This window comes from Fonsecaea erecta (assembly GCF_001651985.1).
Source record: "Fonsecaea erecta strain CBS 125763 chromosome Unknown Scaff1, whole genome shotgun sequence".
NCBI classification, from domain to species: Eukaryota; Fungi; Ascomycota; class Eurotiomycetes; order Chaetothyriales; family Herpotrichiellaceae; genus Fonsecaea; species Fonsecaea erecta.
Window position 1 is genome coordinate 2,519,457 of NW_017387244.1, and position 26,322 is coordinate 2,545,778.

The 26,322-nt window shown below is 54.9% G+C and overlaps 10 protein-coding genes across 10 annotated transcripts; 6 read left to right on the forward strand and 4 right to left on the reverse strand.

Annotated features, from left to right (window-relative positions):
• Positions 1 to 1,126: 1,126 nt before the first annotated feature.
• On the forward strand, positions 1,127 to 2,326 carry AYL99_00885 (hypothetical protein; the record flags this gene model as incomplete). The annotated part of the gene is made up of 1 exon (XM_018832401.1): positions 1,127 to 2,326. The coding sequence occupies one exon, from the start codon at positions 1,127 to 1,129 to the stop codon at positions 2,324 to 2,326; it is 1,200 nt and encodes a 399-aa protein (XP_018698280.1).
• Positions 2,327 to 3,734: 1,408 nt separating this feature from the next.
• Positions 3,735 to 4,290, reverse strand: AYL99_00886 (hypothetical protein; the record flags this gene model as incomplete). Its single annotated transcript, XM_018832402.1, has 2 exons — positions 3,735 to 4,168; positions 4,233 to 4,290. The coding sequence occupies 2 exons, from the start codon at positions 4,288 to 4,290 to the stop codon at positions 3,735 to 3,737; spliced, it is 492 nt and encodes a 163-aa protein (XP_018698281.1).
• A 732-nt stretch (positions 4,291 to 5,022) lies between these two features.
• Positions 5,023 to 5,999, forward strand: AYL99_00887 (hypothetical protein; the record flags this gene model as incomplete). Its single annotated transcript, XM_018832403.1, has 2 exons — positions 5,023 to 5,198; positions 5,258 to 5,999. 2 exons carry the CDS (start codon positions 5,023 to 5,025, stop codon positions 5,997 to 5,999), a joined length of 918 nt encoding a protein of 305 aa, XP_018698282.1.
• Positions 6,000 to 6,825: 826 nt separating this feature from the next.
• Positions 6,826 to 9,166, forward strand: AYL99_00888 (hypothetical protein; the record flags this gene model as incomplete). The annotated part of the gene is made up of 3 exons (XM_018832404.1): positions 6,826 to 6,874; positions 6,950 to 7,325; positions 7,381 to 9,166. 3 exons carry the CDS (start codon positions 6,826 to 6,828, stop codon positions 9,164 to 9,166), a joined length of 2,211 nt encoding a protein of 736 aa, XP_018698283.1.
• A 177-nt stretch (positions 9,167 to 9,343) lies between these two features.
• Positions 9,344 to 10,339, reverse strand: AYL99_00889 (hypothetical protein; the record flags this gene model as incomplete). The annotated part of the gene is made up of 2 exons (XM_018832405.1): positions 9,344 to 9,976; positions 10,046 to 10,339. 2 exons carry the CDS (start codon positions 10,337 to 10,339, stop codon positions 9,344 to 9,346), a joined length of 927 nt encoding a protein of 308 aa, XP_018698284.1.
• Positions 10,340 to 12,768: 2,429 nt separating this feature from the next.
• Positions 12,769 to 14,208, forward strand: AYL99_00890 (hypothetical protein; the record flags this gene model as incomplete). The annotated part of the gene is made up of 1 exon (XM_018832406.1): positions 12,769 to 14,208. The coding sequence occupies one exon, from the start codon at positions 12,769 to 12,771 to the stop codon at positions 14,206 to 14,208; it is 1,440 nt and encodes a 479-aa protein (XP_018698285.1).
• A 717-nt stretch (positions 14,209 to 14,925) lies between these two features.
• AYL99_00891 (glutaminase A) lies at positions 14,926 to 16,323 on the forward strand (the record flags this gene model as incomplete). The annotated part of the gene is made up of 1 exon (XM_018832407.1): positions 14,926 to 16,323. The coding sequence occupies one exon, from the start codon at positions 14,926 to 14,928 to the stop codon at positions 16,321 to 16,323; it is 1,398 nt and encodes a 465-aa protein (XP_018698286.1).
• A 605-nt stretch (positions 16,324 to 16,928) lies between these two features.
• AYL99_00892 (hypothetical protein) lies at positions 16,929 to 18,050 on the reverse strand (the record flags this gene model as incomplete). Its single annotated transcript, XM_018832408.1, has 1 exon — positions 16,929 to 18,050. One exon carries the CDS (start codon positions 18,048 to 18,050, stop codon positions 16,929 to 16,931), a length of 1,122 nt encoding a protein of 373 aa, XP_018698287.1.
• Positions 18,051 to 18,700: 650 nt separating this feature from the next.
• On the reverse strand, positions 18,701 to 23,956 carry AYL99_00893 (hypothetical protein; the record flags this gene model as incomplete). Its single annotated transcript, XM_018832409.1, has 1 exon — positions 18,701 to 23,956. One exon carries the CDS (start codon positions 23,954 to 23,956, stop codon positions 18,701 to 18,703), a length of 5,256 nt encoding a protein of 1,751 aa, XP_018698288.1.
• A 966-nt stretch (positions 23,957 to 24,922) lies between these two features.
• AYL99_00894 (hypothetical protein) lies at positions 24,923 to 25,966 on the forward strand (the record flags this gene model as incomplete). The annotated part of the gene is made up of 2 exons (XM_018832410.1): positions 24,923 to 25,012; positions 25,085 to 25,966. The coding sequence occupies 2 exons, from the start codon at positions 24,923 to 24,925 to the stop codon at positions 25,964 to 25,966; spliced, it is 972 nt and encodes a 323-aa protein (XP_018698289.1).
• Between the last annotated feature and the right edge of the window lie 356 nt (positions 25,967 to 26,322).

Sequence of the window (26,322 nt, forward strand, 5' to 3'; positions counted from 1 at the left end):
TTCAAATTCGATTGGTCAATTACTGTTACAGTCATGTAATAGCGGTAGCTCTTGACCAATTACGTTATAGACACTAAAGGTCTAATTGCTGTACCACAACAAACAACAACAACAACAACAACAACAACAAAAGACTGATCGCGCTCAACCATCGCTATTAACAGGACATTTAGGACACCCCAGCCCATTAACCATCGCCATTAACTATTGCTATCAATAGGACACTCTGGGCACTTAGGGTTAGGCACTAGGCACGCGGCCTCAGTAAAAATCTGTTTGTCTTAACGGTAATAAACTAGTCGCTGAGTGCCCTCAGGAAGAATTGAAACTTTCAGTTTTTGCGCCATGCTCAAGAGGCCGCATTACGGACAGTGAGTTTACCTGGCATACAAGGAAGAGTAAAAACTACTCGGAGCTCGCATGCGACCCACCCCGATCCGACACTATATCCTGGAAAAGGCTGCGCTTTCCTCTTTCGCACTCTCCTCGCTCCTCAGCTCTGACTCGCTACATAGCGTCTCAGTGTCATGAAACAAAAAATACGCACAGAAAGGTCTAACTACCCCCTGAGATGTTGCTTAATAGTCCACCAGATGCGGTAAGCGAAATTATCAGGTCCGAGCTTCTTTGTGACAAGCACTCTCCCCCACAAAAGTCAATTCGAAGTCCACTTGATCGAATTGCCCAGTCTCTTCCCACTATTACAAATGAAGCGCATTCATGACAACCGCCGGTAGATCATGATGCGAGTTGCACACGTCTGAAACATGTCCTGCTCTGGGTCAATATGGTCTGGTCGCATCTTAGAACCTGGCGCTGGCTGAATAGAGCTGATCTTTCGTATTGTCACCCCCTAATTTCCACATTCGTTCGCAGAAGCCTTGCTTCATTTGTCCATACGCGCCGCACACCTAGCTTTCGGGTGTTGTGGATGGCATCATTCCCAGGATAGTTTAACCATGGCGTGCACTACAAGCGACAAGGGGTAGTTCACTGTATTGGAAAATAGTACAAGTTCTGGTGGCTCGCCGTCTTTCTACCTTTCGTCCCTCCCGACCAAGTCGCTCTTTAATCATTCTTGGAGGCATCCCTCCGTTCCGCTCGTTCCTCTTCACCTTCTTCAATCATGCATATTATTCGCGGTTTGGCCGCCGTGGCCGGCTTTGCTGGCATTTCGTGGGCCGCTCCTGGCTATCCAGCAGGTCCTAACCGTGGACCCGGCTCTCAGTCAACCAGCACTTTATGCTACACCAAGGTGGCCACGACTCCCGCACTTTGGCGGACAACCACCAGTTGGACAACCCGCTATACTCCCTGCACATCGACCGCGACCGTGACTGTCACCAAGACTTCGACTCCTTCCCAAGGCACGTCTACGTCTACCGTTGTCACGACGACCACTTCAATTGGTTCTACTGTGACAGACACGGCCACTTCCACATTGACGGTGACCAACACTGAAAGCACCACCACCACCAGCACAGTCTCCACAACCACAACCACAACCACAACGTCCAGCGTCGCATCAACGGTCGCTGCTCCTGTTGGATTTATCCCCGTCCAGACCAGCCTGCCGGGCTCTACCTATTCAGGCAATGGTGGAGGCAGCCCCGTCTCGAAAAAGCGAGACCTCGTTCACGAAGCCCTCGCACCCAAATCCAACGTCGAGCGCGGCGCCCAGATTCCACCGCACGGTCCAGGCATCTCTCCCAACCAACAGCGAAACCCCCAGGGCGTCACATGCCAGATGTGGCAGCCTAGTCCCAGGTGCTCAGTAAGCACGGCCACGACGACCACCACAGTCACCGGTCCAACACCCCCTCCGATCACCACCACGGTAACTTCGACAGTGACAGTGACATCGACCCCAGGCGCCGCGACAACGACCGTCATTAGCACCACGACAACGACGTCAACATCGACCGAGACCGACGTGACGACCAGCACGTCGACTGAGACAGACACGGCTTTCTCCACAACCACGACCGTCTACGCTGCCTGCGCGACCAACAACTTCGCCGACCAGTATGATGGCCAAGGGATTGCTAACATCATCCCTTTGCCCAACGGCGGGGCATATAACGCCTACCAATCCCTGCCGGATGTCGATGCATACCAATGCTGTGTAGCGGCTCTTCTCAGCACCGACCAGATCCTCATTTGGGCCTGGAATGTCAATGATGCAGCATGTATCCTGGGTGGCAATCTTCCGGGGGGTGTGTGCTCACAAGCGACCCAGCAAGCCACCGTTATCACTGAAGGTGCTGACGAGTATACATTTGTAACCGGCAACGGTCCTTGCGGAGCGATTATTCCGCCAGCGTGATGTGTATGTAGGGTCAATTGGGAAGTTCAGTGTGGAGAGTTTGACAACGATTAGGAGACTCTAGTAGCGAGAAATCTCGGGCGAACAGCTGAGACAGTCGAGGCACTCTGTTTCAAGGAAGCGGCCGTTTCATCATTCAAACGAAGGCGAACAATATTTGTATATGTCTTTTCCTCTACTTCTAATGCAAAACAAGACGCGGAATCCAGTCACTCTGTACCTTCCTTTTGCTTTGCCGTTACAACGCCGTCTGCCCATGTGATTCGATCTGGAAGCACGAGACACAGCCAAACCAGTTTCAGACTCTCGACTGGGGGGAGTAGAGTAGAGTAGTCTTATACGAGGGAGCTAAGAGACATATATGTATATACATAGCTGTCTAGGCATAAGATACCCACTGGATTATTGCCTTGGCCTATCTGCTTGGATAATTATATACTATGGATGCCGACTGAACGGTGAAGAAAGAGGAAGAGAGAGAGATTTTAGGATATATAGTGCCTCAATCCCAGGCAAGAAAGATTCGAATAGATTCGTTTTTCCTCTCTTCTCTATACCGCCAATAGCGTGGCGTCTCCCTGGTCGCCTTGCGCGGATATACTATCTATCCCCATCCGCACCATCTCTTGAGCGGCACGAAGCGAATATGCCCATATCAATGATGGAGTACAATCTCACAGCGCGGGGGTCCCTTCAATCAGGCGAGATCATGCAAAATTCTTCAATGCCGACACAACCCTTACCAATTGCTCGGAGGATCTCGGGTTAGGTCCTACGGTCTACAACACGAAGAAACAACCCAACCCAACGATCAACGATATGATGTTTTCCCCTTCTCTCGCCAGTCATCACACTCCACCATCGCTAGGTGGTTGACGTGGAATCCGTTATCTGCGACCATTCGAGTTGGAACAGACTGGGGCTTTGCTCAATATGCAATGCCGGCCTCCTCAGGGGCGACTGTTTAACGCCATTTGGCCCGAGCAGGGATCGACTCAGAGCGTGTGGTAAACACGAGGGTAGAGCAAGCTCAAAATAGCCCAGGGATGGCCATGAAAAGTGGACAAAGTTCAGCCTCCTGATATTGTTTTAACAGAAAAATCATGGGCAAAGTAGGACGACAAGATCAAGCCAATCCTTCCCCGTCGTTAGTTTAGAAGATCAAGGATCAAGCTCGCATGAGCTAACAATACACCATTAGTTCATTAAATCCCCCTACCGTACGAGGTACCCGGTACAAGAGCCCTCCCCCCTTTCCCACTGTCGGGAATTCTCCTCTTACTCCTCCTTCAGACCTCTTAACCCCATGCGCCTTCTTCCACAGAAACACGATAAGAACGTCATCCTCCCTGCGGACAATGGTATAATAGTCTCCACTGCCAGATCGTCTAGTCTGGTGGGGGGATGCTTAATCTTGACTCTGGATCTTGTGATCGCCCTTTACGACTTCCGAATAGCTGGGCGGCGCTCCAGGCTCATCGCTTCCGGCACCCACACTTGGTCCAGCTGGCTCAACTCCATGGGCTGAGGAACCTGAAGGCGGAGGTGGAGCCGGTCTGTTGCTCCCCTGGCCAGCCGGGGGTGGAGGGGCAGGTCGATCGTGCGACTGAGGTTGAGTACCATAATCTTGCCGCGGCACGGTTTCATGGCGGATGTAGTAGTATGTGACTCGACCACCCCGACCTCCGCGCTCGGAGTCGGGGATAACTTCATAGTCGTAGTCTCGCTCGGGGTTGCGGGCGATGATGTACCATGCGTGTAGCAGACCAGGAAGGTAGCCGAGCATGCAGAGGAGGATATTGAGCAGGGAGTCAACGGAGCAGATGCCGGACTTGATCCACACTACCATGAGCAGCAATATCAGCAAATGACCACCATGATTGAAACGTGTGGGTGGCAAACATACCTGCGATCGGGGGGAAGAGGACGGCTATCAAAGCCAAGAAGATGTCACCACATGTCATGGTGATGGTTGTTTGACGTTCAGAAATGACGATTGGCATCGAACGAGGAAGAGGACGGTAACGAGAGAGTCTCGGGCAGAGAAGATATAGGGCAGGGCCCAGGAAGAAAAAGTTTTCCCTGTCTGCAGAAGAAATGAGGTTGCCTGGCGGGTGGTGAGAGCTTGAGTGACTGAGGGCGCAGTCTTGGAGGTTGATTAGGGCGAGGCTGTGAGAGGCTGAGTAATGACGTTTTTCACGGATTCCAGCGCACTTGTGTACGAGATAGCGGCGGCTGCGAGGAGGGTCACGTGCACTGCCGGTACGACGAACAGAGTACCCACGGGGAGTACGGGCGAGGGGGTACTGTGCTTGGCGACACGTGACTGTCAAGCTGCCAGTTGCTGGCTCCTGAGTCTAGCCGAAAGCAACCCGTCCCCAAGCCTCGGCTGAAAGGGAACCGGATACCGACTTTGACGAGGGAGGAGAAACTTGGAACTTGGATGGGGAAACAACAAATAACAATAATAATATATCATGATTACTTCAATCAGTTCTCCATCACCTCGACTGCTGCGTGTGGTTTATTTCCTGCCATAATCTGACTCTGACGATAGACCCGGCCGTAAGATCTCGGGCCGCACGCAATTGATTACTTGGGTTGAGCAAGCACCTCTTGCACCATCATCGTTTTATACCGACGGCGACCCCCCTTTTCCCCCTTCTGGTCAGAGTCCTTCCATCTGGATTGCAAACATGTCGAGTAGCGAGGCGGCAAACCCAGACCCCAGTGTCGTCCCCCAAGACCCTGTCGAGGTTAAGGGCGAAGTTGAACCCATCAAGCCTTCGCAGCACCCGGCATTGAACAAGGTGCCCAAGGAAGTCAAAAGTACCATTTCCCACGCAGACGAGATCATTCTGCGCATCAGCAAGTATGCAACATTCCAAGAAGGTGAAAGCAAGGGCACTTCCGCTAATGCGCCGAATCCAGGTTGGTCAAGACTACCGCAGGCCTCGGTGCCGCTCTGTCCACTCTCAACTATGCCATCTATCTCGCCGCATACCTCGAGACCAAGGCTCCCTCCCGCGCTGCCATCATTGCATACATCTCACGCCTCATCGGTCGCACACCTTCGAAGCTCCCTGCTGCCGCTGTAGGTCCGGCCGGCGCTACCTCGTTCCTCACCCCGCTGGGAGCTCTTGTGTCTGATACCCGTACATCGCTGCGCTTGATTGGATTGCTGCCCTTATACATCTGGATGAAGACGCTTTTGTCCAAAAAAGCCGCGGCCGATATGGACCCGGCCCTCCGGCGGGTGGCGCTGCTACAATGTGGGGGATACATCGGTTTCCAAGCCCTGGAAAACGTATACCACCTGGCCGGCAAGGGCGTCGTGCCTCTCTCATTCATCGAAAAGCGAGGAGGTGTCGCCAAGTGGGTTGCATGGAGCTGTCGTGCATGGTGTGTGGGAGTAGCCAGCGACTTCCTCCGCCTGTGGCGCGAAGCTGAGATCGAAAAGGGAAAGCAGAGCAGCAAGTCGGCCAAGGAGAGGGAAGACTACGATCGCAAGTGGTGGAACGAGTTCATGGTTGCGGCATATTGGATGCCTGTCGCTCTTCACTACAGCCTGTACCCCGAGGGCCTTCCAGGCATGAATACGGGGTTGGTCGGCTTTTTTGGCCTGATGGCCGGTCTCAACAACTTCAGGAACCAGTGGGCTGCCACTGCTTGAAGGCCCAAGCAGAGGAGAGACAATAAGCTGCGGGATGTTTGTCTTACTGGGTTGTGGATTATTTTTGTCGAGATCTAATATCGCACACGCGGTGAGCACCGACAATTCCTTATACCTCCCATAGTTAGCCGGAGTTTTTCTGGAGGCAAAAATGTGGGAACTTTTCTTACAAGCCTTAGCACATTGACAACTTGGCACTTGACACTTGCTTCCCATAGGCTGCCACTGGCTGCGTGTTCAGTCAAGCGTGTTCCCACCTTCCCCAGGATTCCAGACATGGGGCTGCTCGCTGCATCTTCGGTGTATTTCCTGTTTGGGATTTTCCGCCCCTCGTTCCCGTCCCATGTCAGGCATGCATTTCTCTCCTTCACATCAACAAGTTTCTTCCCATACCACCAGGAAACCCGTCAGTCATGGGTACGCTGTGTATGAATCCTCAGCACGCTCCTTTTCTACCTACCTCTCTGTGTGGGTGTTTTGACTACGAAATGTCGGACCAGACAGAAGAACCGGTTGAACCTCTGTCGGCCAAGACTACTTTGTCCCATTCCCAGGGCTGGACTTTGATGAAAGGCTCCAGGTTAACTGCGGAAAATCAGTCAACACTGGCATGTTATTCATGCAGAAGGTTGAGTGCCTCGACACACCACACGATGCTGCTGGCAGAGATGCTAACATTGAGCCAGACGCAAGGTCAAGTGGTCTGTCCTACCTATACTCATCACAGTCATTCTCCCGTCGTCTCCTGTCGCACGTGTTGCAGCTATTGACTGCTCTACATAGTGACAAATCCCTTCCTGCTTGTCGTGTCTGCACAAAGTATGCCATGCCATGTCGCTACCCGGAGGTTCAACACAAACCAGGCCCCAAGCTAGGTAAGCACGTTGCCACCTCCCCAAAGGAGTTACTCATATGACCTTGGCCTTGCTCATTCCACCTGCCGTTTGCAGGGTCGCACTCGTCCAAGCACCGAAAGCGGATTTGCTGGCGTTTAGAAGATCGTTCGCCCAGCCGCCAGGAAGACGTCAGGGAGGCTGAGGATAGCAATAGCATTCGGAGAAACAGAGGACACCAGAGACAAAATTTAGTCTTGTATGGAGATAATAACAGCACGGCCTCGGACGCTTCGAGCCCTGAGTCGACGACGGCACAATCCTGGGTGTTCCATCATTTCCACGAGGATCAATCGTACAGCATTTCGCAATTCACCGCATGTGACCATGCCAACCCCAGCGAGACTCTCGCGGCGTATGCGTGGCCTTCACAAGACAACACCGGCTACGTCTGCCGGACGCTTGGTGTCTCCAAAGAAGTGCTGTTTACGCTGTAAGGATCATGGCCAGAAGTCAAGCGGAAGCTTTTTGCTGATGAAAACGTGCAGAACAAGAACATACTTTGAAAAAGTGCCCTTTTTGTCTCTCTTCCACAGACCAACATTCGATGCGATGGTCTATAACAAGATCCAGCAGGGCCCCTCTTCGGCTCTTCTTGCTGCGGTATGTACTATCGCTGCCCATTACATGGAAGACCGGCCAGATCCGAGTCACGCGGCCACCCACACTCCCCATCATTTCTACAAGCTGGCCTGCACCATCACAACTGAGCTGCTGGATAAATGTGGTGACGGCAAGCCGCCACTTGCACTCCTTCAAGCACTCATTCTCATCGCGTACTACGAGATGATCGTCAGTGCCCGAGGCAGGGCATGGAGATCCCTGGGGACCTGCGTCCGCGTCGCCCACGAGATCGAGCTGCATTTGACAGACTCGACACTGCAAGGAAAGTCGCTGCAGGAGCAGAAAGCCTTGACCGAGGCTTGGTCGCGCAAAGAGGAACAACGAAGAGCCTGGTGGCTGCTATGGGAGCTGGACGTTTTCGCTTCGACGGTTCGCCGACGTCCGGCGTCCATCCACGACGGAGAGCATGCCGTCCTTCTGCCAGTGAGTGAACGAGCCTGGTTGGAAGGACACTATCAGCCAAGCTGTTTCTTGGACCCTGATCCCCTGCATCGAACCCGAAAGCTCCGCGAATGTGGAAACTCCAACGGCAATGCTTGGTTCATTGTCATCAACTCGCTGGTCCGCGATGCGCATACAACTGCCAATCCGACCTCACATTGCGATCGCGGACTACCGAGGACGGATGTTTCCCCTTTGGTCGACACGGCAAGTGGCAATTCCGTGGACGAGCGGAGACTCGCGGTGCTGGACGACTTTATTTTATACTTTAAAACCATGATGCCGAAGGAATGCGCATACCAAGGTGACTACCTTTCGTTCTCCATCTCTGGCGACTCATACAGCGCACCGACGGCGAAAGAAGACTGCGAGAAACAGTTGGTTCACGCCATGACTCATCTAGGCAGACTCATGATCCTACATCATTATTGTATCAGAAACTCTGGTCCTTCCGTTCTCCGAGGCAAGAAGCTGTTGGAGTATCTGTCACTCAGTGGGCCGTCGGTGACTCAGAAGCTTCGAGCGATCTTGGGGTTCTCGGATGATCAATCTGCCTGGGAGAGATATCTCGGGGCTGCAGAGGAGATCATGCGTGTCGTCCGGAATGCGTCGCCGAACCACATCAGATATGGCCATCCGCTCCTCGCCTGTACGTTTTGGATTGTCGCGGCCACTCAGTTGTTTAAGAAGGCGTTCGCCCAAGACGAGGCCGAACGAGAGCTGGCGCAGTCCAACTTCGATCTTCTCCGGCTCACACTTGACCATAGCCACAAGTTCTGGAAGACGTCCGAGTTGATGGTCAAAAACATCGACACACTGGGCTCGCGGCTCGGAGAGCTCAGTGCTAGATTGGCCGAATCCCAAGGCGGCGGCTCCGATGCCCTGGGGTGTCTCAATGAGGTTGATTACGCCAGCGTCGGCACCAACGCTTTCGATGACCTGAATGATATGTTACCAGGGAAAGCTGGGCAGAATGACAACACCTCTGCCGCCGCGACGAAGACCGCTCTGGAAAACATGCCAATGTCAAACGGCGTCGACTACATCCAAGCCAGCGCAAGTCAAATACCCTTCGACACGGCGCTCTCGGCCGACAAACCTACGGAGAGTGAACTACAGGCCTTTATGTATGATTTCTGCGGGGACAACTGGGACTTTTGGGGACAAGACCTAGCTGACTTGTTTCCTTCGGGTTGCCCTCCGACATAATACATCATATATCTTCTCAGTTTTGAAAAAAGGCCTTTCCACACTCTCGTCATACAGCCTAAAACCCCGAATGATGCCGGGCAGACCGGACGTCAAAGACCACTCCAATCGAATGCTACCACTAGTTTTTAAAAAATCCTTGACCAATACGACATGAGAATAAATAGATTGTCCATTTTATATTTCGGGATGCTGTTTCAAAAAGTCCTCCAGCTTGGTTCGCTTGAGATCTGGATACAGCTTGTCGTCCAACACGTTCATCATGGTCTTGCCACTGAGTTGGTGGATCTGGTAAGTATAGCCCATCCACTCCCAAAACCTAGATAGACCTAACTCCTGCTGACTCTTTTGCGCCGTCACCGCCAGATCTTGCAACGACCCCAGGCGTTCCAGCTTGACGGGAATTCCCTTTGCCTTCTCGTAAATCGCCGCGATTTCCTTGATGTTGTACTCCCAGCTACAATACCTGTACACGGCGCTCTCCCGGGACAGGTCACAGATCAAGGCCGCGGTGAAGTCGGCCGTGTCTTGTTCGGTGGTGATCTGCCATTTCTCGTCGCCCGTGCCCCAGAACTCAGCCCGTGGATTTCCTCCAGCCGAGTCCCAGACCCCATGCGTGCTCGGGTTGAATACTCCATGGCCGTCCAGAGAGAAGAAGGTCTCTGCGAAAAAGCCAATGAATATGTACATGGGCTTGATGCGGGACGACATGGCGATCTGGCGCTGGAATGCCAGGAAGAGGTCATAATACACAATATCCCCAAACGACAGCAGCGACCAGTCCAGGTTCCAGGCGGAGGGCACAAATCGCTGCCGGCGAATCGAGTCAGCATGCGCCATCTTCACGATTTGCGTTTATCATGAAAACGCTTGACTTACCGTTATGCCTTGCTCATCCATCAACCTCACAAGCAGCAGCTGGGCATCCAACACCAGCTCGGGGATGGGCCCGTACGCGCAGATGACGGCATCGACGCCGTTCAGGGCCTTCTTGATGGCCGGGACGTCATACCAGGCTTCCATGTCGTGGAAGCTTTCGAGGGCTTGCAGCTTCTCAGGCGCGAGTTTGGACTTGTGCCGGGCCAGTCCGCGCACCTGAGCTCCATGCTGTTTGAGGGGAGCGATCAGCTTGGAGCCGACGTTCCCTGTGATTCCGACGACGAGAACCAACATCTTGGTCAGGTGAGGCGAGGCAAATGGGGATGAAGATGAGAGAGAGAGAGTATTGAACTGGGTGCGTATCTGAGAGAGGAATGACACGGCGGTGTGTGTCCGTCCGTGTCGTATTTAAGCTCGATGGCTTCCTCGCCTGTTTGTTCCTTTGTTGCCCCGAATATGAAACCCCGTCTGGATGGCAACACAACAGCAGTAGCAGTAGCAGTAGCAACAATTGCCGGGCAATAGGAGGGATGGGGACCCATGCCTTGCAGCATAGAATGGAGATATCTCTCGGTCTAATTATTCAATACAGCCTTCCCCTCCTCCCCCTTCACCCTCCGCTCCCTTTCCCCATCTACATATCTATGTCCCCGCGCCGCCGTCCCCCTTTTTCTGGGACAGCCTCGGGCGGATCTTTTGTCTGTGTTGTGTTTCGGACCGATTTTCTATGTTCCCCTCCCTTTCTCTCTCTCTCTCGCGTGTCGTCCTCCTCCAAATATACGGACGGACTGGCAGATGGATGGAGACCCCATGGGGTGGATGCATGGTGGGATGCGTCGCTGGGTGGGTGACATCCATCGACCCATTCACGACTTGTGGCCTGTGGTTCCTTCGGCAGACAGATGGGGCAGATAGATATACGTGCGTACGTATACTCGGGGCATACGATAGTTGGTGGTAGAGGCGGAGGCAAAGGTGTAGAGAGAGAGAGAGCTCTCCAGCGAGTGAGGGTGAGTATCCCATTCTTCTTCTCGATCCTCCCACTCACTCCTCGGAGGATTTCATGCCATGCCATGCCATGACCCCCTCCCTCTCTAAACCTCCGCTGGCCCCGGAAACAGCGACTGACCCGCATCTAGTCAGGTGTGATGATGATATAGGTACACCAACTATCACGCTTCATGCCCCCCGGACGCAACGTTGGTTCCATACCTCCGGTTGAAAAGTTAGAAGTTGTTGTTGTTGTACTTCTAGCTACCGTCGTGTAGTGCAGTGCAGGGCAGTCTACGCGTCTGCTCACCGGCTCTCCTGTTCCTTTCCAATCAATCAATCGAGGCATATGTACAGTACACCTCCCTCGTGAACCAACACTCTAGACCAACTGACTAACTCCGTCGTTGCACGCTGTGTGAGGCGAGGCGGAAATGGCGCGCGCACGGATGACAAATTTTGGCTGGGATGCCCCCTTTACATACCACTCAGGGTGGATACGAACACGCGGCGGGCGGGCGATCCGATCATGCAGACAGACAGACAGACAGAAAAGCAGGCCGAGTTCAGTCGAGTCGAGTCGAGCCGCGTCGGCATTGGAGTCTCGGGGGGTTTCCCAATACACACATACGTGATCCGTCCAGTCATGTCCCAGCCCTGCCCTGCCCTGCCATGCTCACCCTCACAAATGTGGTCGTGATCACGAGTGCGCTTGTACTTTTGCTGTGGACCTATTTTTTCGAGTAACGAGTCCCCGTGGAATGAACCTGAGTCGGGAGCCCAGCTCCAGCGACTCTGTAGGGTATATTGTTGATTTCCCCGGAGGGTGGGGGGCCCACGGCGTTGAAAATAAAGCAGCCAACTGTGATGTTTGTTTCCCCTTTCGAGTCCACGCGGTCTCCCAAAGATACATAAGCATGGCCACGGTGCCCAATCAATCAATCACCCACCCCATCTCGTCACGAATAGAGGTGGTGATCAATATGTCCCCATGACCGGAATAGGAAAGAGCATCGGTCCCACCCCGGGCAACGACGGGTACGGACAAGGGCGGAGGGAGGGAGGGGGGCGGGGGGACACAACATGGACCTCGTCCTCGTCCTCGTAGTGTCCTCGTGGTAATAGACTCGTATCATATCCATATCCAGTCGGGTTAGCTTCGCGGTCAAGAGATACATGGTCGGTCGGGTGGTCCATATTTTCCGTGTGCCGTGGTACTGGCTGATAGGTTATTGGCTCCCACATGATGCTCGGCCCGTCGGTGCTATTCCCGGTCCATCTTCTGCTGAGCCTGGCGCAGCCGGATACACCGAGTTCGCCGGCTTGATGAAACATGACCGGGCAGAGAGAAGGGGGAGATTTGGGTGAGGATTTCTGGCGACTACTATTTACTCAGGTACTTAACTGCGTATGAATGGAAGCTGTGGGGAACGGTCAGTCGGTCGGTCAGTCATCCTGGTGTCGAGCGAGGGAGAGAATGGCGGTAGAGAGAGGACGGAGGGTTGGAGGGATGCATGGCCCCAGGATATCCCCATTTAAAAGGTTGTCGATGGCCACATCCCTCACATGAGCCCGTGGATAGTCCTCTGATGAAAAGAAAGGAGGTCGGTTTGTTCTTGATATACTCGGCCGTTTCTTCATCACCAGCTTGTTGAACTCTCTCTTTATTCTTCCGCCCCAGTTTACTCTGTGCGTGTGTGTCTGTGTGTGTGTACCAAAAAGAACTACACAACATGCCGGGGGGTTATCTGATCAAGAACGGCCGCGTCCTGACGTGGGACCGGGAACAAAAGTCGTCGTTCCCGCAGCTGGACATCCTCGTCGAGGGCAACCTGATCACCAAAATTGGGCCGAATCTCAATGCTCCGTCGTCCTCAATCGAGGTCATCGACGCCGCCGACTGCATCGTGACGCCTGGCTTCATCGATGGCCATCGCCACGTGTTCCAGTCCCAGCTGCGGTCGACGGTCAGCAACCACACGCTGCTCGAGTACTGCGCGCACCTGCTGCAGGGCCGCATGACGTTCCTGCAGCCCGAGGACATGTACCTGTCGCAGCTGTCCGGGGCCAGCGAGGCGCTGTTCTGCGGCGTCACCACCGTCATGGACCACTCGCACGTGGTGACCACGCCGGCCCACGCGAGCCGCTGCATCCAGGCCACGCTCGAGTCGGGGATTCGCAGCGTCTATTGCGCGTCGCCCTTTACCATCCCCACGTCCCTCAACCCGCTGACCCTGCCGGATATGACCGGCCATCACGCCGGGCAGATCGAGCTGTTCAAGACGCTGTGGCGCCAGCGGCCACTCGGCGGACCCGGAAATGACGGCCGCGTCACGCTGGGCCTGGGCTTCGACACCATGCACTGGATCCCCGAGGCCGAGGCGCGCGAGATCCTCACCTTTGCGCGAGACAACTCCGTCCCTGTGACGTGCCACGACGTGCCGCGCTACAACCTCCCGTCGCTGGCGTTCCTGCGGGACAAGGCCATGCCGGTACCGCCGCAGGTGACGTTGTCGCACACGTGTGAGCCATCCGCCGCGGAAATCGAGTTTGTGCGCGCCCAGCAGATCGGTATCGTGTGCACGCCCGAGTCGGAGATGGCCATGTCGCACGGGATCCCGTCGGCATTCGACTTCCACCGCGCCCCGGGGTGCCGCATCGGGCTCGGCGTCGACTCGCCGGCCATCTGCTCAGGCGACCTGTTCTTCACCATGCGGCTGGCGCTGCAGCAGGAGCGCATGCGGGCCAACGCCGGCTTCCACGCGCGAGGCAAGCTGCCGGACCTGGTACCCGCGCGCACCGACGAGGTGCTGTACATGGCGACGCTGGGGGGCGCGGCGGCAATCCACCTAGAAGATAAGATTGGGAGCCTCGAGGTGGGCAAGTGTGCGGACATTGTGCTCGTGCGCGCCGACACGCCCTCGATGGTCGGCAGCGTCGATTTCTCGGCGGCGCTGGTCACCCATGCCATGGCGTCCGACGTCGACACGGTGCTCGTCAACGGCGAGGTGGTCAAGCGGGCTGGCCGTCTCACCAAGGTCGACTGGGACGACCTGAAGGGGAAACTGGCCGCCAACCGGGCCGTGCTCGAGGAGAAGTTCCAGAAGGTCGACTGGGAGTGGAACAAGAACGACCTCAAGGACCTGTGGGGGGTGCGAAGTGTGCTGGAGTAGGGCAGGGGAGTGGGAAGGTAGGTAGAGAGAGAAGAGAGAGGGGGGAGAGAGAGGGAGAGAGAGAGGAATCAATCATAGGAGTTCTTGGGGAGATCTACCCTTTTTTCGCATCGTTATATGTCTCTGTAGGGGAAGCTGAAGGCCCATATTCATTCGACCACAACAGGCCTGCTTTCTGCTCTTCATCCTGGATTCGTAAAATATAATAAGACACAGACACGTGTTGCACGACGAGGCCCGGTCGAGCTTACGGGGATAGCGTTGTGCGTGTGGAACCAGGTGATTGCAGTGGTTCTTTCAGATAAAGCGAGCCGTGGCACAAACTGAGCAGCCCTCTAGGTCACGCTGTGAGGCTGATAGGTAGGTGGATGTCGGTATGTGTGTGAGGTGTCGAGGTGTCAAGGTGGAGTGTGGGAGATATAGACTGGGTACGCTAAACCTTCCTAGACAGGATTAGGGTAACCTTTCCTCGCCTAAGCTGCCCAGGTTAGCACTTAGTGGGTCAGAGTCCGCTTTGGGCTAGTGTGGCTCCACAGTCTAGCACACTCGCTTATGTACACACATTCGCTTATGTACACACCCATGGCACCCGCTAAGGGACGCTCAAGCATTGGCGCCGCTGGGCTTCGTGGACAAACAAAGCTTGCAAAGAAGTTCTGAAGATCAGCTTCTCCTCACTCTCGTGTCCTATGAGACTGCTCTGACTCCGCCTTCGGTATGAAGTCCCCGATCCCGGACTACCTGAATGTCTTGCTGGACAAGGTCCGGCCCAACGAAGAAGGCCAACCAGCCCAATATATCAAGACCTTGGCCCATGCAGACACCTCGAAGCTCGCCGTGGCCCTCGTCATGGTCGATGGCAACGTGTACTCCGCGGGGGACGACCACGTCGAGTTTTCTATTCAGTCCATTTCCAAAGCCTTTGTCTATGCCATCGCCATCGAGGATGCCGGGCTGGAGCATGTTCTGGAACGGATCGGTGTCGAGCCATCCGGCGACGCCTTCAACAAATTGTCGCTGCACAAAGGCACCAACCGACCAATGAACCCCATGATCAACGCCGGAGCGATTGCGGCGCATTCACTGGTGGTCCACCCGAACGCCACAGCCGAGGAGAGAACGGACCGCATCCTGAAGACCATGTCGAGGCTCGCTGGGCGTCAGCTGTACGTGGATGAGGAGGTGTACGAAGCCGAGATGGAGGAGGCCGACCGCAACATGGGAATTGGATACATGCTGAAGGCCGCGGGCATTATCTCGTGCAAGCCAGCAGAGGTGGTCAAGGGTTACATCCGCCAGTGCTCCATCAACGTCAACGTCCGCGATTTAGCCATGATGGCAGCGACCCTGTGCAACGCCGGGGTGAATCCGGTCACCGGTGAAACCATTATGCCCGCAGACAGTGTCCGCCAGGTGCTTTCGGTCATGACCACATGTGGCATGTACGATGCGGCGGGTCAGTGGGTGTCCCGCGTGGGCATTCCGGCCAAGAGTGGTGTCGCTGGCGGCGTCATTGGCGCCCTGCCGGGCCAGGTTGGCATCGCCGCATTCTCACCCAAACTGGACGACCGTGGCAACAGTGTCCGCGCGGTCGCTCTCTTTGAGCAATTATCACGCGACATGGGCTTCCACATGATGGACGTGAGCCAGATCGCCCGGGCGAGTGTGAGCACCTCGGTGGCCAAAATCGTGGCGGGAGAGGAAGAACCTCACCACCCCAACTGCGATCGACGGGTGGTCATCTTTGCCCTGCGAGGGGCCGTCCGCTTCGCGGGCTCCGAGCGCCTCACGCGCGCCATTGTGCGGGAACTCGGCGAGCCCGATCCCCAGGATCCCGGCTCGGGGGAGCACCGGGACGCGTGCGCCATCGTGGTGTCGCTCCGGGACGCATTTTCTCTCAATCTCGTGGCCCGCCGGGTGATCCACGAGAGTATCAAACGGTTGCTCGCCGAGGGGAGAACGGTCGTGGTGATCGATCCCAACAGTGTCTTGCAGATGGACTTGGGCAGCCTGCCCACGTGTCAGCATCCGCGGATTGTGGACAATGAAAAGGAGGCCAGGGAATTCATTGGAGGGACGGGTTGTTCGGCCGTTGCGCAGTCTGACAATTGGTAGGACGGACATTCGTCACATGGGCGACTATCAGTCTCATGCAGATGAATCCAGAAGATCCGTGCTTCATAGCTGTTTTCCACCGTGAAGTTGTGACGCACCGTCTGATCTTTAGCCTTTCTCCTTCAGGCTGTTATCCAGTAAATTCCCGTCTCGTTGGGACGTATGGAAGAATGAATGGAGAAGCGGACGCCATTTGCCAGCAGTAGTATCTGACTATCCGGGAAGTATATATACACATATATATATCTTAGACTTAGGGGACCAGACCTCTTCAATGTAGCAAGATGTCATAACATACACTTTTACACGAGAGATCAATTATGAGGAAGGCAGGTGGGGAATGAAATTCCAAAAGTAATCAATCAATCAATCAATCAATCCTTCACATCATATCGTATCATATCTTTATGAGTACCTCGTCGTCGTGGTATTATTAGTAGGAGGTGTATTTGGCAAATATAAACTCCACCATCTTAAGAACGCCTTTTCCTCATTAGAATAAAACCAAAGACTCCATCAAATAGTGACCTATTACTCTTTCCCCCCTCTCTCTGTCCCTGTCTGTCTTCACTTCCAGACCACCCAGTGTGTGTGTGTATCCTCCCTCACCGACCACCACCACAGTCCACCAGACTCACCACCCGCAACTCGACCGGGCTGCACTGCGCGGCCCAGTTCTCTGTGTAGAGGTTGTAAAAGTCGCCGCTGAGGCACTGCCAGAACGTGGTGCTGTCGCCGAGCGCCAGGGTGCTGATACCGGGGCCTTCACCGTCACTTGGGCTGGCACTCGGAATTGTGCTATTGTCGCCGCCGTCGCCGTTGGCGCTGTTGTCGTTATTGTTGTTGTCAACAGGACAGATACTCCACCCACTCGTCCACAGCGCCCCGGCCTGCGGGGGCCCATCGAACTGGAACTGGTAGTTTGATGCGATATAGCCGGTCCGGTTGAACGCATCGTACAAGTTGTTGTCGCTCAAGTGCAGGCGGAGGGTTGAATTCGTCAGGCAGGAGACCAGGGGTGACGTCGGTGATGGTGATGAGATCGACGAGTACGAGGATGAGGATGAAGATGGGGCTGCATTGAGATCGGGCGAGGTGGGTGAGGGTGGAATAGAGGATGTCGACGGTGGTGGGACAAGGCTCGGTCGCGTCGAGAAGCCGCACGCCTGCTCGATCACAGTTGGGGGCTTGCTCGGTGTTGCAGCCGCAGAAGGATGGTCTTGTCCTTGTGGAGGGAAAGGGATAGGAACAGGAACAGGAACACTCGAAGTTGGCACAACCGAACTTGCTGTCGTTGGAGTCGTCACGGCAATGTTGTCAGGCACACCGGCAGTCACCACGGGCCCCTGAATCTGCCCGTCACCGATCTGCGACACCGGCGCCAGAGGGGTCAACGCCATGGTGACGGCCGCAGTGTGCATCCCGCCCTGTACCTGGCCGTCACCGATCTGCGAGACGACGCCCATGGTGAAGATCGGAGCCGGTGGCGCCTGTCCCTGTCGTCTCACGCGGAGTCTGCCACCAGCAACACCCGAGCCTGAGGCAGACGCAGACATCGAGATGTTCATCAGTGCGATGCCGAACACGCCGGGAAACGAGCCCGTGCATCCTGGTGGTGGTGCCTGTGGTGGAGAGATTGCCGCCGTCACCGCCAGTGGGGATGCGATTGGGGATGCAGATACCGCCCATGAGTAGAACAGAATCGAGATGGAAAGAGGATGGATCATGACTTTGGATGGGATATCACTGGAAGTAGAGAGAGAGGCACACACACACAGAGAGAGATAGAGAGATAGATCGATGTCTGAGACAAGGAAAGAAGAGAAGTTTTGAACAATATGTGTGCCACCATGAATCTATATGTACCTCATCAGCAAAAGCATGCCCAGCCATGGCATATTGCCTGTCTCCATCTCGGGGTTGGGAGGGAGGTAGATAGGTAGGTAGGTGCATATCGATGGAACTGAAATAAATGCACAAGGCCGGCAGCGAGTCTGTGCGTTGTCTGGAACACACACATAGTGAGGAATGCCAGCCAGCACCAGTACCGACCCAGTACATGGACGAGGCTGACGAGATCCAGGAGGTGGCCGGAATCCACCAGTTGGAATGTGCACGGGCCCATCACTGCAAAAGAGTCAAAGCTTTCAGAGGCCATGAGCACCATGAACGAGTGTCCTGTAATGATTCGTCATTCATAACGGTCCAGATGTACATACTAACACAATGCCGTGCGTGCCAAACACGCGCTCAACAAGCAGCAGAACAGCCCCCCCAAGCCATCAGAGTGTCCAGAAGGAAACCGAAACCAACCGACTTTTGTAAGGCCCTATCTAACCCGTCATCCCTCCCACCAAAAAGGCTGTTGTACATTCATTCATCCATTAAATACATCCCCGTCGTTGGCAATGGATACTTCAGGCAGCGGACTCCATCCACCGCCATCCATACACTTTCCACTCGCGTCCTTCCCACCAGCTTCTTCCACTTGCATGGTGCTCGGCTTCACAAGCACTCCTTGGCCGGTCAGTTTATTCCATGTCTCGTCCTCTGACCGCGACCGCTCCCGGAAAAGACTCAATCCATCGAGCTGAACCAGATTCTTGCAGTGCTCCGTCAGCATTAACTCGATCATCCGTCGTTTGAGGCCCGTCACTTCGTCAAGCACTTTCAGCCACGACACGTCGTCTGCTTCCGACCTGTCAGGCAGGTAGTATCGCGCCGAATCCACATCGGCCATTTGAGCCGCCGCAGGACTGTAGAACCCCACAGTTAAGGGATTGTCGCGCAGATCAATCTGCCGCAGCGCCGGCAGCCGAGACATGACCAGGCATGTCCGTCTCAGTTTCTTCACCCGATTCTTCGCCAAAAGTAAGGTATTGAGATGAGCCATCTTCCGCAACGGATCAATCTCCCTGATGGCATTGAAATTCGCGTTCAGGTGGCGGCAGTTGGGAAAAAACAGGCCAAACCTCTCAGGAAGCTCTGCAATGCCACAGGCCGCGATCTCTAGTTCGCGGAGGTTGTTTTGAGGCGATGTCGGCAGTTTCAATGTCCCATTCACCACCAAGTTTGACGATAGACGGATGTGGCGGCATTCGTTCGGTGTAGACAGAACGACATCAACAATGTCTGATTGTTCTCTCTGTGACCTGAGAGACAAAAACTCCAGGTGATATGCCGAGGGCAGCCCCTGAATGTCCCCGATCTTGTTATTGTCTAGATCCAGGTATCGAAGAGTTCGCATATGTTTCAGGGCAATGGACTCGAGTTCGTTGTGGCTGAGCCGCAGCTTCCGTATGGGAATGGGTGTGCCATCGCAGATCGCCGGGAAATTCTGCAGAGCATTGTGAGAAACATCCAGTTCTTCAAGAGCAGGCAAGCACTGGATATTTCCCACGACCTCCAGTTGGTTGTGGCTGAGATTCAATGTCTTCAGTCGCTTCAAATCACAACCCTCAAAATCAACCCTCGTCAAGTCATTGTCGCGGAGTTCGAGTTCGAGCAGGCCATCCAAATCCAAGACTCCGTCAATGTTTGAGATCTGATTGTTGCTGGCGTTCAGGCGCCGCAGGTGGACCAGAGAACTGAAACCCTCCAAGCTGTCTAGCCGATTCCCGGATACATCGAGGTACTGAAGATTGCGGAGGTGACTCCACGAAGTCAGGTCATTAACCAAGTTGTTCTGGATGTCGAGGATCCTCAAGGTAGGTGGTAAGCCGCCTAGCTGGGAGATTTTGTTGCCGGACATATCCAGCTCTTCCAAGTTTGGACAATAATCTTTCAGACCATGCACTGACGACACACTGCCTGGAGCAAGCGTCATTCGGCGGAGCTGGTCCCAAAATAGTTCGTCGGGCGCCGCATCTGTTATGGCTTTGATGAGTTCATCCACAACCAACGCGAGCGAGCCATGAGCTTGCCGTAGTGCGTTGGGGTGTTTTCTGTCATCAACATAACTCTGGTCGGGATCCCGAGCCTTATCAACTTGATGGAGAGAAAAATCCGACAGCGGAGTCAAGCACAGGATGCTTGACGCTTTGTTGCCGGTCTTTTGAAGTTTGGCGATAGTTTTTGGAGGCGCCGGGGTTACCATATCCGACACTTTCACATGGACCAGGCTCATCTGAGGGTCGAAGTGTTCTTCATCGTCCTCCACAATTGGCGAGATCGTCCGAGGCTGGAATGTGACTACCCGTTCCTGGCTGAGTAATCGCACTTGACTGCCTTTTCTGAAGGAGTCTGTGGACAGAGGAAGGGCAGCTTTTTGGGGCAAGTCTGGCTCATCTTGCTCAACATCAAGCTCAATTGCCGAATCATCAAGGGGAAGGTCTTCTTCACGCGGCAGATCGTCAAAGTCGTCCTCGGAAAGGTTTGCGTAGTTCACAGCCGAGACAACTGGGGAAGAAAATGCAATAGTTACTGCTCGAGCTTGCTTGCGATCGTCCTTGAGCTGGCTTGGGGGCTTGGACGGGATGCCATTGTGGAGCTTTGCTTCGTGCGCTGAAGCCTTGGAACGCAGAGAACTTCGCTCAATTTCCTCGACATCGTCTTCGACTGCCAATCTGTGTTGAGATTCCTCATTGATGGGGTGGGCATCGGAGTTCGGAAAGGGCTTAGGGGAGAGTCGAGAGTCGTCTCTAGCATCCGAGACATCGACATCAAACACGGTTTCTTGCTGGTCCACAGCATTCTTGACAGGCTGCCTGTCAGACTGCAACTCTCGTTGTTCGTCGATGCTCAAGTCAGGGATATCTTCAAATGGGTCATCTTCGGTCACGGTTTGACGCTCTTGTCGGGCATTTCGTCGCGATCCGTCGTTGGTAGACAGCTTCTTCACCCACACCTTCTTGTCGTGATCGAACGTCATCGCACCTACGCGGTCGGGAATCGAAACAGTCCCAGAAGAAATGACACCCTTCTGTCCGGATGCAGACGAGCGTGTAGGGAAGGACTGCTGAGTGGAACTGTGGTAGGATTGTTGAGTGTGAGCCAGACGATCTTGTGTAAAATCCTGCTGGCCTTCGACCGTGGAGCTGGAGTACTTGCGTTTTCTCATGGTATCAGCGGCATTCAGAATCCGCATGTTCGGAGGATTGCTCTCCTGTAACTCCTCTAAAGTTGTGGTTTCAGCTGTTTCCAAAGCAACGGCTTCATTTACTGGTGCGAGCGTGCCAAACACCGAGGTGCTCCCCAGAGCGTCCATGTCGTCTTCGTCGCGATATTTGCGCAAATAGCTCGCTGTCCGAGAATCATGGCGCGCGTGACGACGGTCTTGAGCGGCTCGTGGCATATTCTCTCGGGACGGCGGTCGAGAAAAATCATCCTTGGTAGAGTCTGCGTCAATGTCCAGGTCCAGGATAGCATCTGGATTCAGCTCGGACACGTCAGCTGGCTCAGTGATTTCTGGCAGAGCAGCAGCAGGTTTCGGTTTTCCTCGGGACCGAATGAACTGCATGACCTTGTTGGCTTCCTCCATGTAGTCCTTGGTGGCGAGCGATGGTTTGCGTGAATCATTGTTCACTTGAGCCGCCTCCTGCGCGAACGTGGCCAACTCTGCGGCCAAAGCTTCCGTGAGATCCTCGTTACCCGCTTGGGGGGTTAGGTCTTGGTCAGTAGCTTCGGCACTGGGTATGACAGTGGCTCGACCGACAGAAGACGTCCTTCGCGCCGATCTCGGTCTCAACAGATCGCGCGAAGCAAGGACTTCTGGATCGGCCTCAACTCCTTCATCTCCAGGCCGAGCATCCTTTCTCTTCTTTCCGGCATATGTGGCTGCATCTCCAAGGTCGGCGACCTTGACTTCAACTTCGTGATCTGATGGCGGCACTGGGTCTTTGACAATTGTCTTGCGACGTTTGGTTGTTCTATCATTCTCAGCGTGGCTGGTGGCATCCTTCCGGTCTGCGCTCCCTTGAGCCGGTTCGAGCGCTCCTTCTGTTGCGGCCGTATCGGGGGTCAATTCAGAAATATCCGACGTCTCTGACAGAAGGGATTTGAAGATCCTATCTTCTGGCTTGACCATGGTTGGCTCGATAGGCGAAGGTCGGCGGACGTTTTGCTCAAACCCAAACCCATCGAGATCACCTTGGCCAAATTGGCTCATACGGAGCTCGGTTTCTTGTGCTTCTGCTGGTGCAGGCCCGGCCAGTTTCTCGCTAGAGTCATCGGGTTCCTCGAACTGGCTCAAAATACGCATCAGCTTATTGTTTGTGTATGTGTCTCGGTTTCCGAACAACTTCAAGGGGCTTCCAGAAGAGGCCGGACGGAGATGGCTTTCCGTGTGGTGGACAACACTCGTATCTTGAGGCGTGGTTGGGGCACTTGCGCTGAGCCTGCTCAGATCGACGCCGTCGTGGAAAAGTCCAGAACTGGGAGGGGGTGAGCTGTAAAAATGTAGGTCGGCTCGCGAGTCTGGTTCGATCTGTGAAGGCTCCTGGCTGAAGCTGAGACTTTTACGGAGGAACGAGGCTTCATTCGAACGGCCGCCACGCCGCGAGTTTATGAAGCCTCCATTTGTAACGAAATCTTGTGTCCCCATCGACAAGTCGTCGGGCAAAGATTGAGAGGTCAGATCAGGGAGGGGCTCGTCCTTGAAGTGTGCTTCGGTATCCTTCTTTCTTGTATAGCTGATACGACTGTCGCTCAAGCTCGAGCTGGGCCGATCGTCCCCCTCCGAGGCGGCGCTTTGCAGCTTGTTTCTCAATGCCTGTATATCGAGATCTGCCCGTAGCACGGTATCGCGGATCGAGTTCTGCTTGGACACCGTGACCGGAGAGATGAACTCGTTTCGCAATTCTTCTTGACCGCTCATCGTCCTCCATCGAGGATCTTGTGCATCATAGCCACTGGGTGACGACGGAGTTGAGTAACTCCTCCCCACCCGCTCGAGAGACTGGACGCGCTGCTTCACGAGATCTCGGAGAGAGCCAGTCCTGACAAGCTCCGAGGACACGGCAGACAAGTTTTGTTGGGCCACCTCTTCCTCCTCATTGACCTCTTCCAAAATCCCCAGGTTCAGCCGACTTCTGTTGGCTCGATAGCTCGAGTACTGATCGGGAAAGAAATTGGTTGCGGGTAGGTTGAAGGGTTTCCGGAACGAGCCTGTTTCGGGCACTTCGACTTTATCACTCTGTAGCTGTGAAGAATTTGGCTGTTTGAAGACGCCCTCGAGTTTTGAGGGCGAGAAGAGGTCGAAGCCGTCGCTATTGACATCTTCCCCCGCGGCAAGCCGTCTCTTCCACTCTGGCGTTTCTGCCTGAGCAGGTTTCTCGTGGACAGAGTGATGTTGCACCGAATTCTGGGACTCTGAGAAATTGCTAGACGTTCGACGCGGCAGGCTTGGGGCTTTATGCGAACCCGATGCATTAGGTACGTTGAGGCTGGAGGCGCTGCGTTCGCGGAGGATGGATTTGCTGCTCTGGCGAGCTTGTCCGCGGGTTGACCTGTGTCTCAGAAAGCTCCCGGCGGACGAGTCTTTACGGATATTGTGCGCGAGGTGCGGGATGCGACTCTGGGAGCGGCCCAGTGCGACACTACCATACTGAGGATGGCTCGAGACAGACGGTGCGGGCGAGGATGAGCGGTGTTCAGACTTCCAGTCTTCTGACAGCGAGTCCAGCCACGGCTCCATGGCGACGGCGTCGTGACCTGGGGGGATTGAAGGTAATGGCTGAATAACTCGCAGATAAAGGTGTGGGCGTGTGGCCGGTATCAATGGGGGAGGGTCGCGTGTCGGAGCAGGAGTCAATGCTCAAGCAGGCGACCTGGGTATCGCATACAGGAAAACAATGCAGGCTGTAACCATAGCGAAGAGGCGGTTGAATTACCATAGAGCAATGCGGGACAATAAGTGGCTGGCTGATTGATGTCTAGTGGCTGAGGTTCTTGGACTGCGACGCGGTCAGAATGTGTGTGTCTTTCTTGTCATTCGGGAATCGGGACATTTGTTCCGGGCTCCGATATTTTGGCTGCCCCACAACTCGACACATCTCGTTGTTGCCAGGCAACCAGCCAACACCATCCCCTCCAGTACAATACAATATTATACCGACACGAATCGGTTGGGGTAGTTGCACCACCTGCCCAGAGGTACAGTATATATTCAAAAGGCAAGTCGATACCCTTGTTGATCAGCAGCAGCAAGTATTCGCTATGGTGGACACCCTCTCGCCTCAGACATTCCGTCACAAGATGTCCTATCTCCCCAAGCACCCAGCCAAGAATGCCCTCACTGCAATAAAATCCTGCTGAGCACACGCACCACGTGGTATAAGACGAGAGAGGCAACCGTACATAGGATCCAACGGAAACGGACTATAAGAATCGAGAAAGCAATAATTCCCAACGCATTAATTAGTTGGCATCCCCAGACAGCACGACATGCTGCCCAATCCGGATCGTGACAGATATTATGATTATATCACCGTCATTTGAAAACTATCTCCAACTCTAGTCAATGCATGCGACTCATCTCTCCCACCGACGCCTCTACCTCCTCGCCCACAGACATCCACAGGGCATCTCAACGCCCCTCAAAAGCTGCAACGGTCGGCCCCTCTGCCTCTGCCTCTCTCAGGCACCGGCACTACTTCCAGGAATGACCGAGCAGGATGTGACCCTGCCAGAAGCTCCTCGAGGGGCAGGAGACCTGCTCGCGCCCTCATCACAGTGGACTCGGTCCCTCCTTGTAAATCCCTCCTCCCACGTATATCGACCGAGCCATGAATTCTGACGACCCACGGTCATATGATGTACACAGGCAGGCGCCGTCGCCGGCCTCACGGTCGACTTCTCCCTCTACCCGCTCGACACGATCAAGACACGGCTGCAGTCCAACCTGACGCACCATGCATCGTCATTGCCCTCATCCACCATCCTCCCGCGCCACACCCTCCGGGGTACGTTGCGGAGCATGTACGCGGGCCTCCCCTCGGCCCTGCTGGGGTCGATGCCGTCGGCGGCGTCGTTCTTCGTCGTCTACGACGGCGTCAAGCGCGCACTGATCGATCCGACCACGCAGTCGTCCTCCCAGCAGGCTTCGGCGCACATGCTGGCCTCATCGCTGGGCGAGATCGCCGCCTGCGCCATCCGCGTGCCCACCGAGGTCGTCAAGCAACGCGCCCAGGCGGGCCTGTTCGGCGGCTCGGCGCTGCGTGCGTTGCAGGACATCCTGGCCCTGCGGAAGTCGGACGGCTACACGACCATGGTCCGCGAGCTGTACAGAGGAGGCGGAGTCACCATTATGCGCGAGATACCCTTCACCATCACCCAGTTCAGCCTGTGGGAATACTTCAAGGCCTCCTACTCAGACCGACAGCACAGACTGACCGGGCGGCATGAGGGGCTGGTCACCGCCTGGGAGAGCGCAATCTTCGGCAGCGTCGCGGGAGGTATAGCCGCCGGCCTCACCACACCTCTCGACGTGCTCAAAACGCGCATCATGCTCGCACGGAAGGAGGCAGGCCAGTCGTCCACACGAGCCGGTCCCGCCAGGGTCCTGCAGCAAATATGGAGGGATGAGGGCGCTGCGGGCTTGTTTCGTGGCTTCGTGCCCCGGGTGGGTTGGATCAGCACGGGAGGCGCGATCTTTCTCGGGACATATCAATACGTCTGGAATCTCTTGGGACCTGAGGAAGCATGAAGACGTGCCATGCCATGCCGGGTCTGCATCGACCACATACGTGTCGACGAGATCTGGACGGTCTCCACGCTCGGGAAATGGAAAAGCATTCTATAAATTCAAATCATGTATATTCTGCAGCTGGTCTTTTTTTTGGTTCCCCCTTTCTGTCCCCCGGAGCACGTGTTGACCGGCGCTCGCACGCATTCAACACACCCACGTTATTGTTCACCTAGTCTCTCATTAGTTCCAAGACGACCAAGACGGAGCAATACCCTCGACCTTGTAGTCACCCCTTTACCTCGGGTGCTTGTTCCTTCGGGTCCGCTCTTCCTGTACACTTGCTCTGGATGGCTGCAGCTGCACTGCTCGGCAAC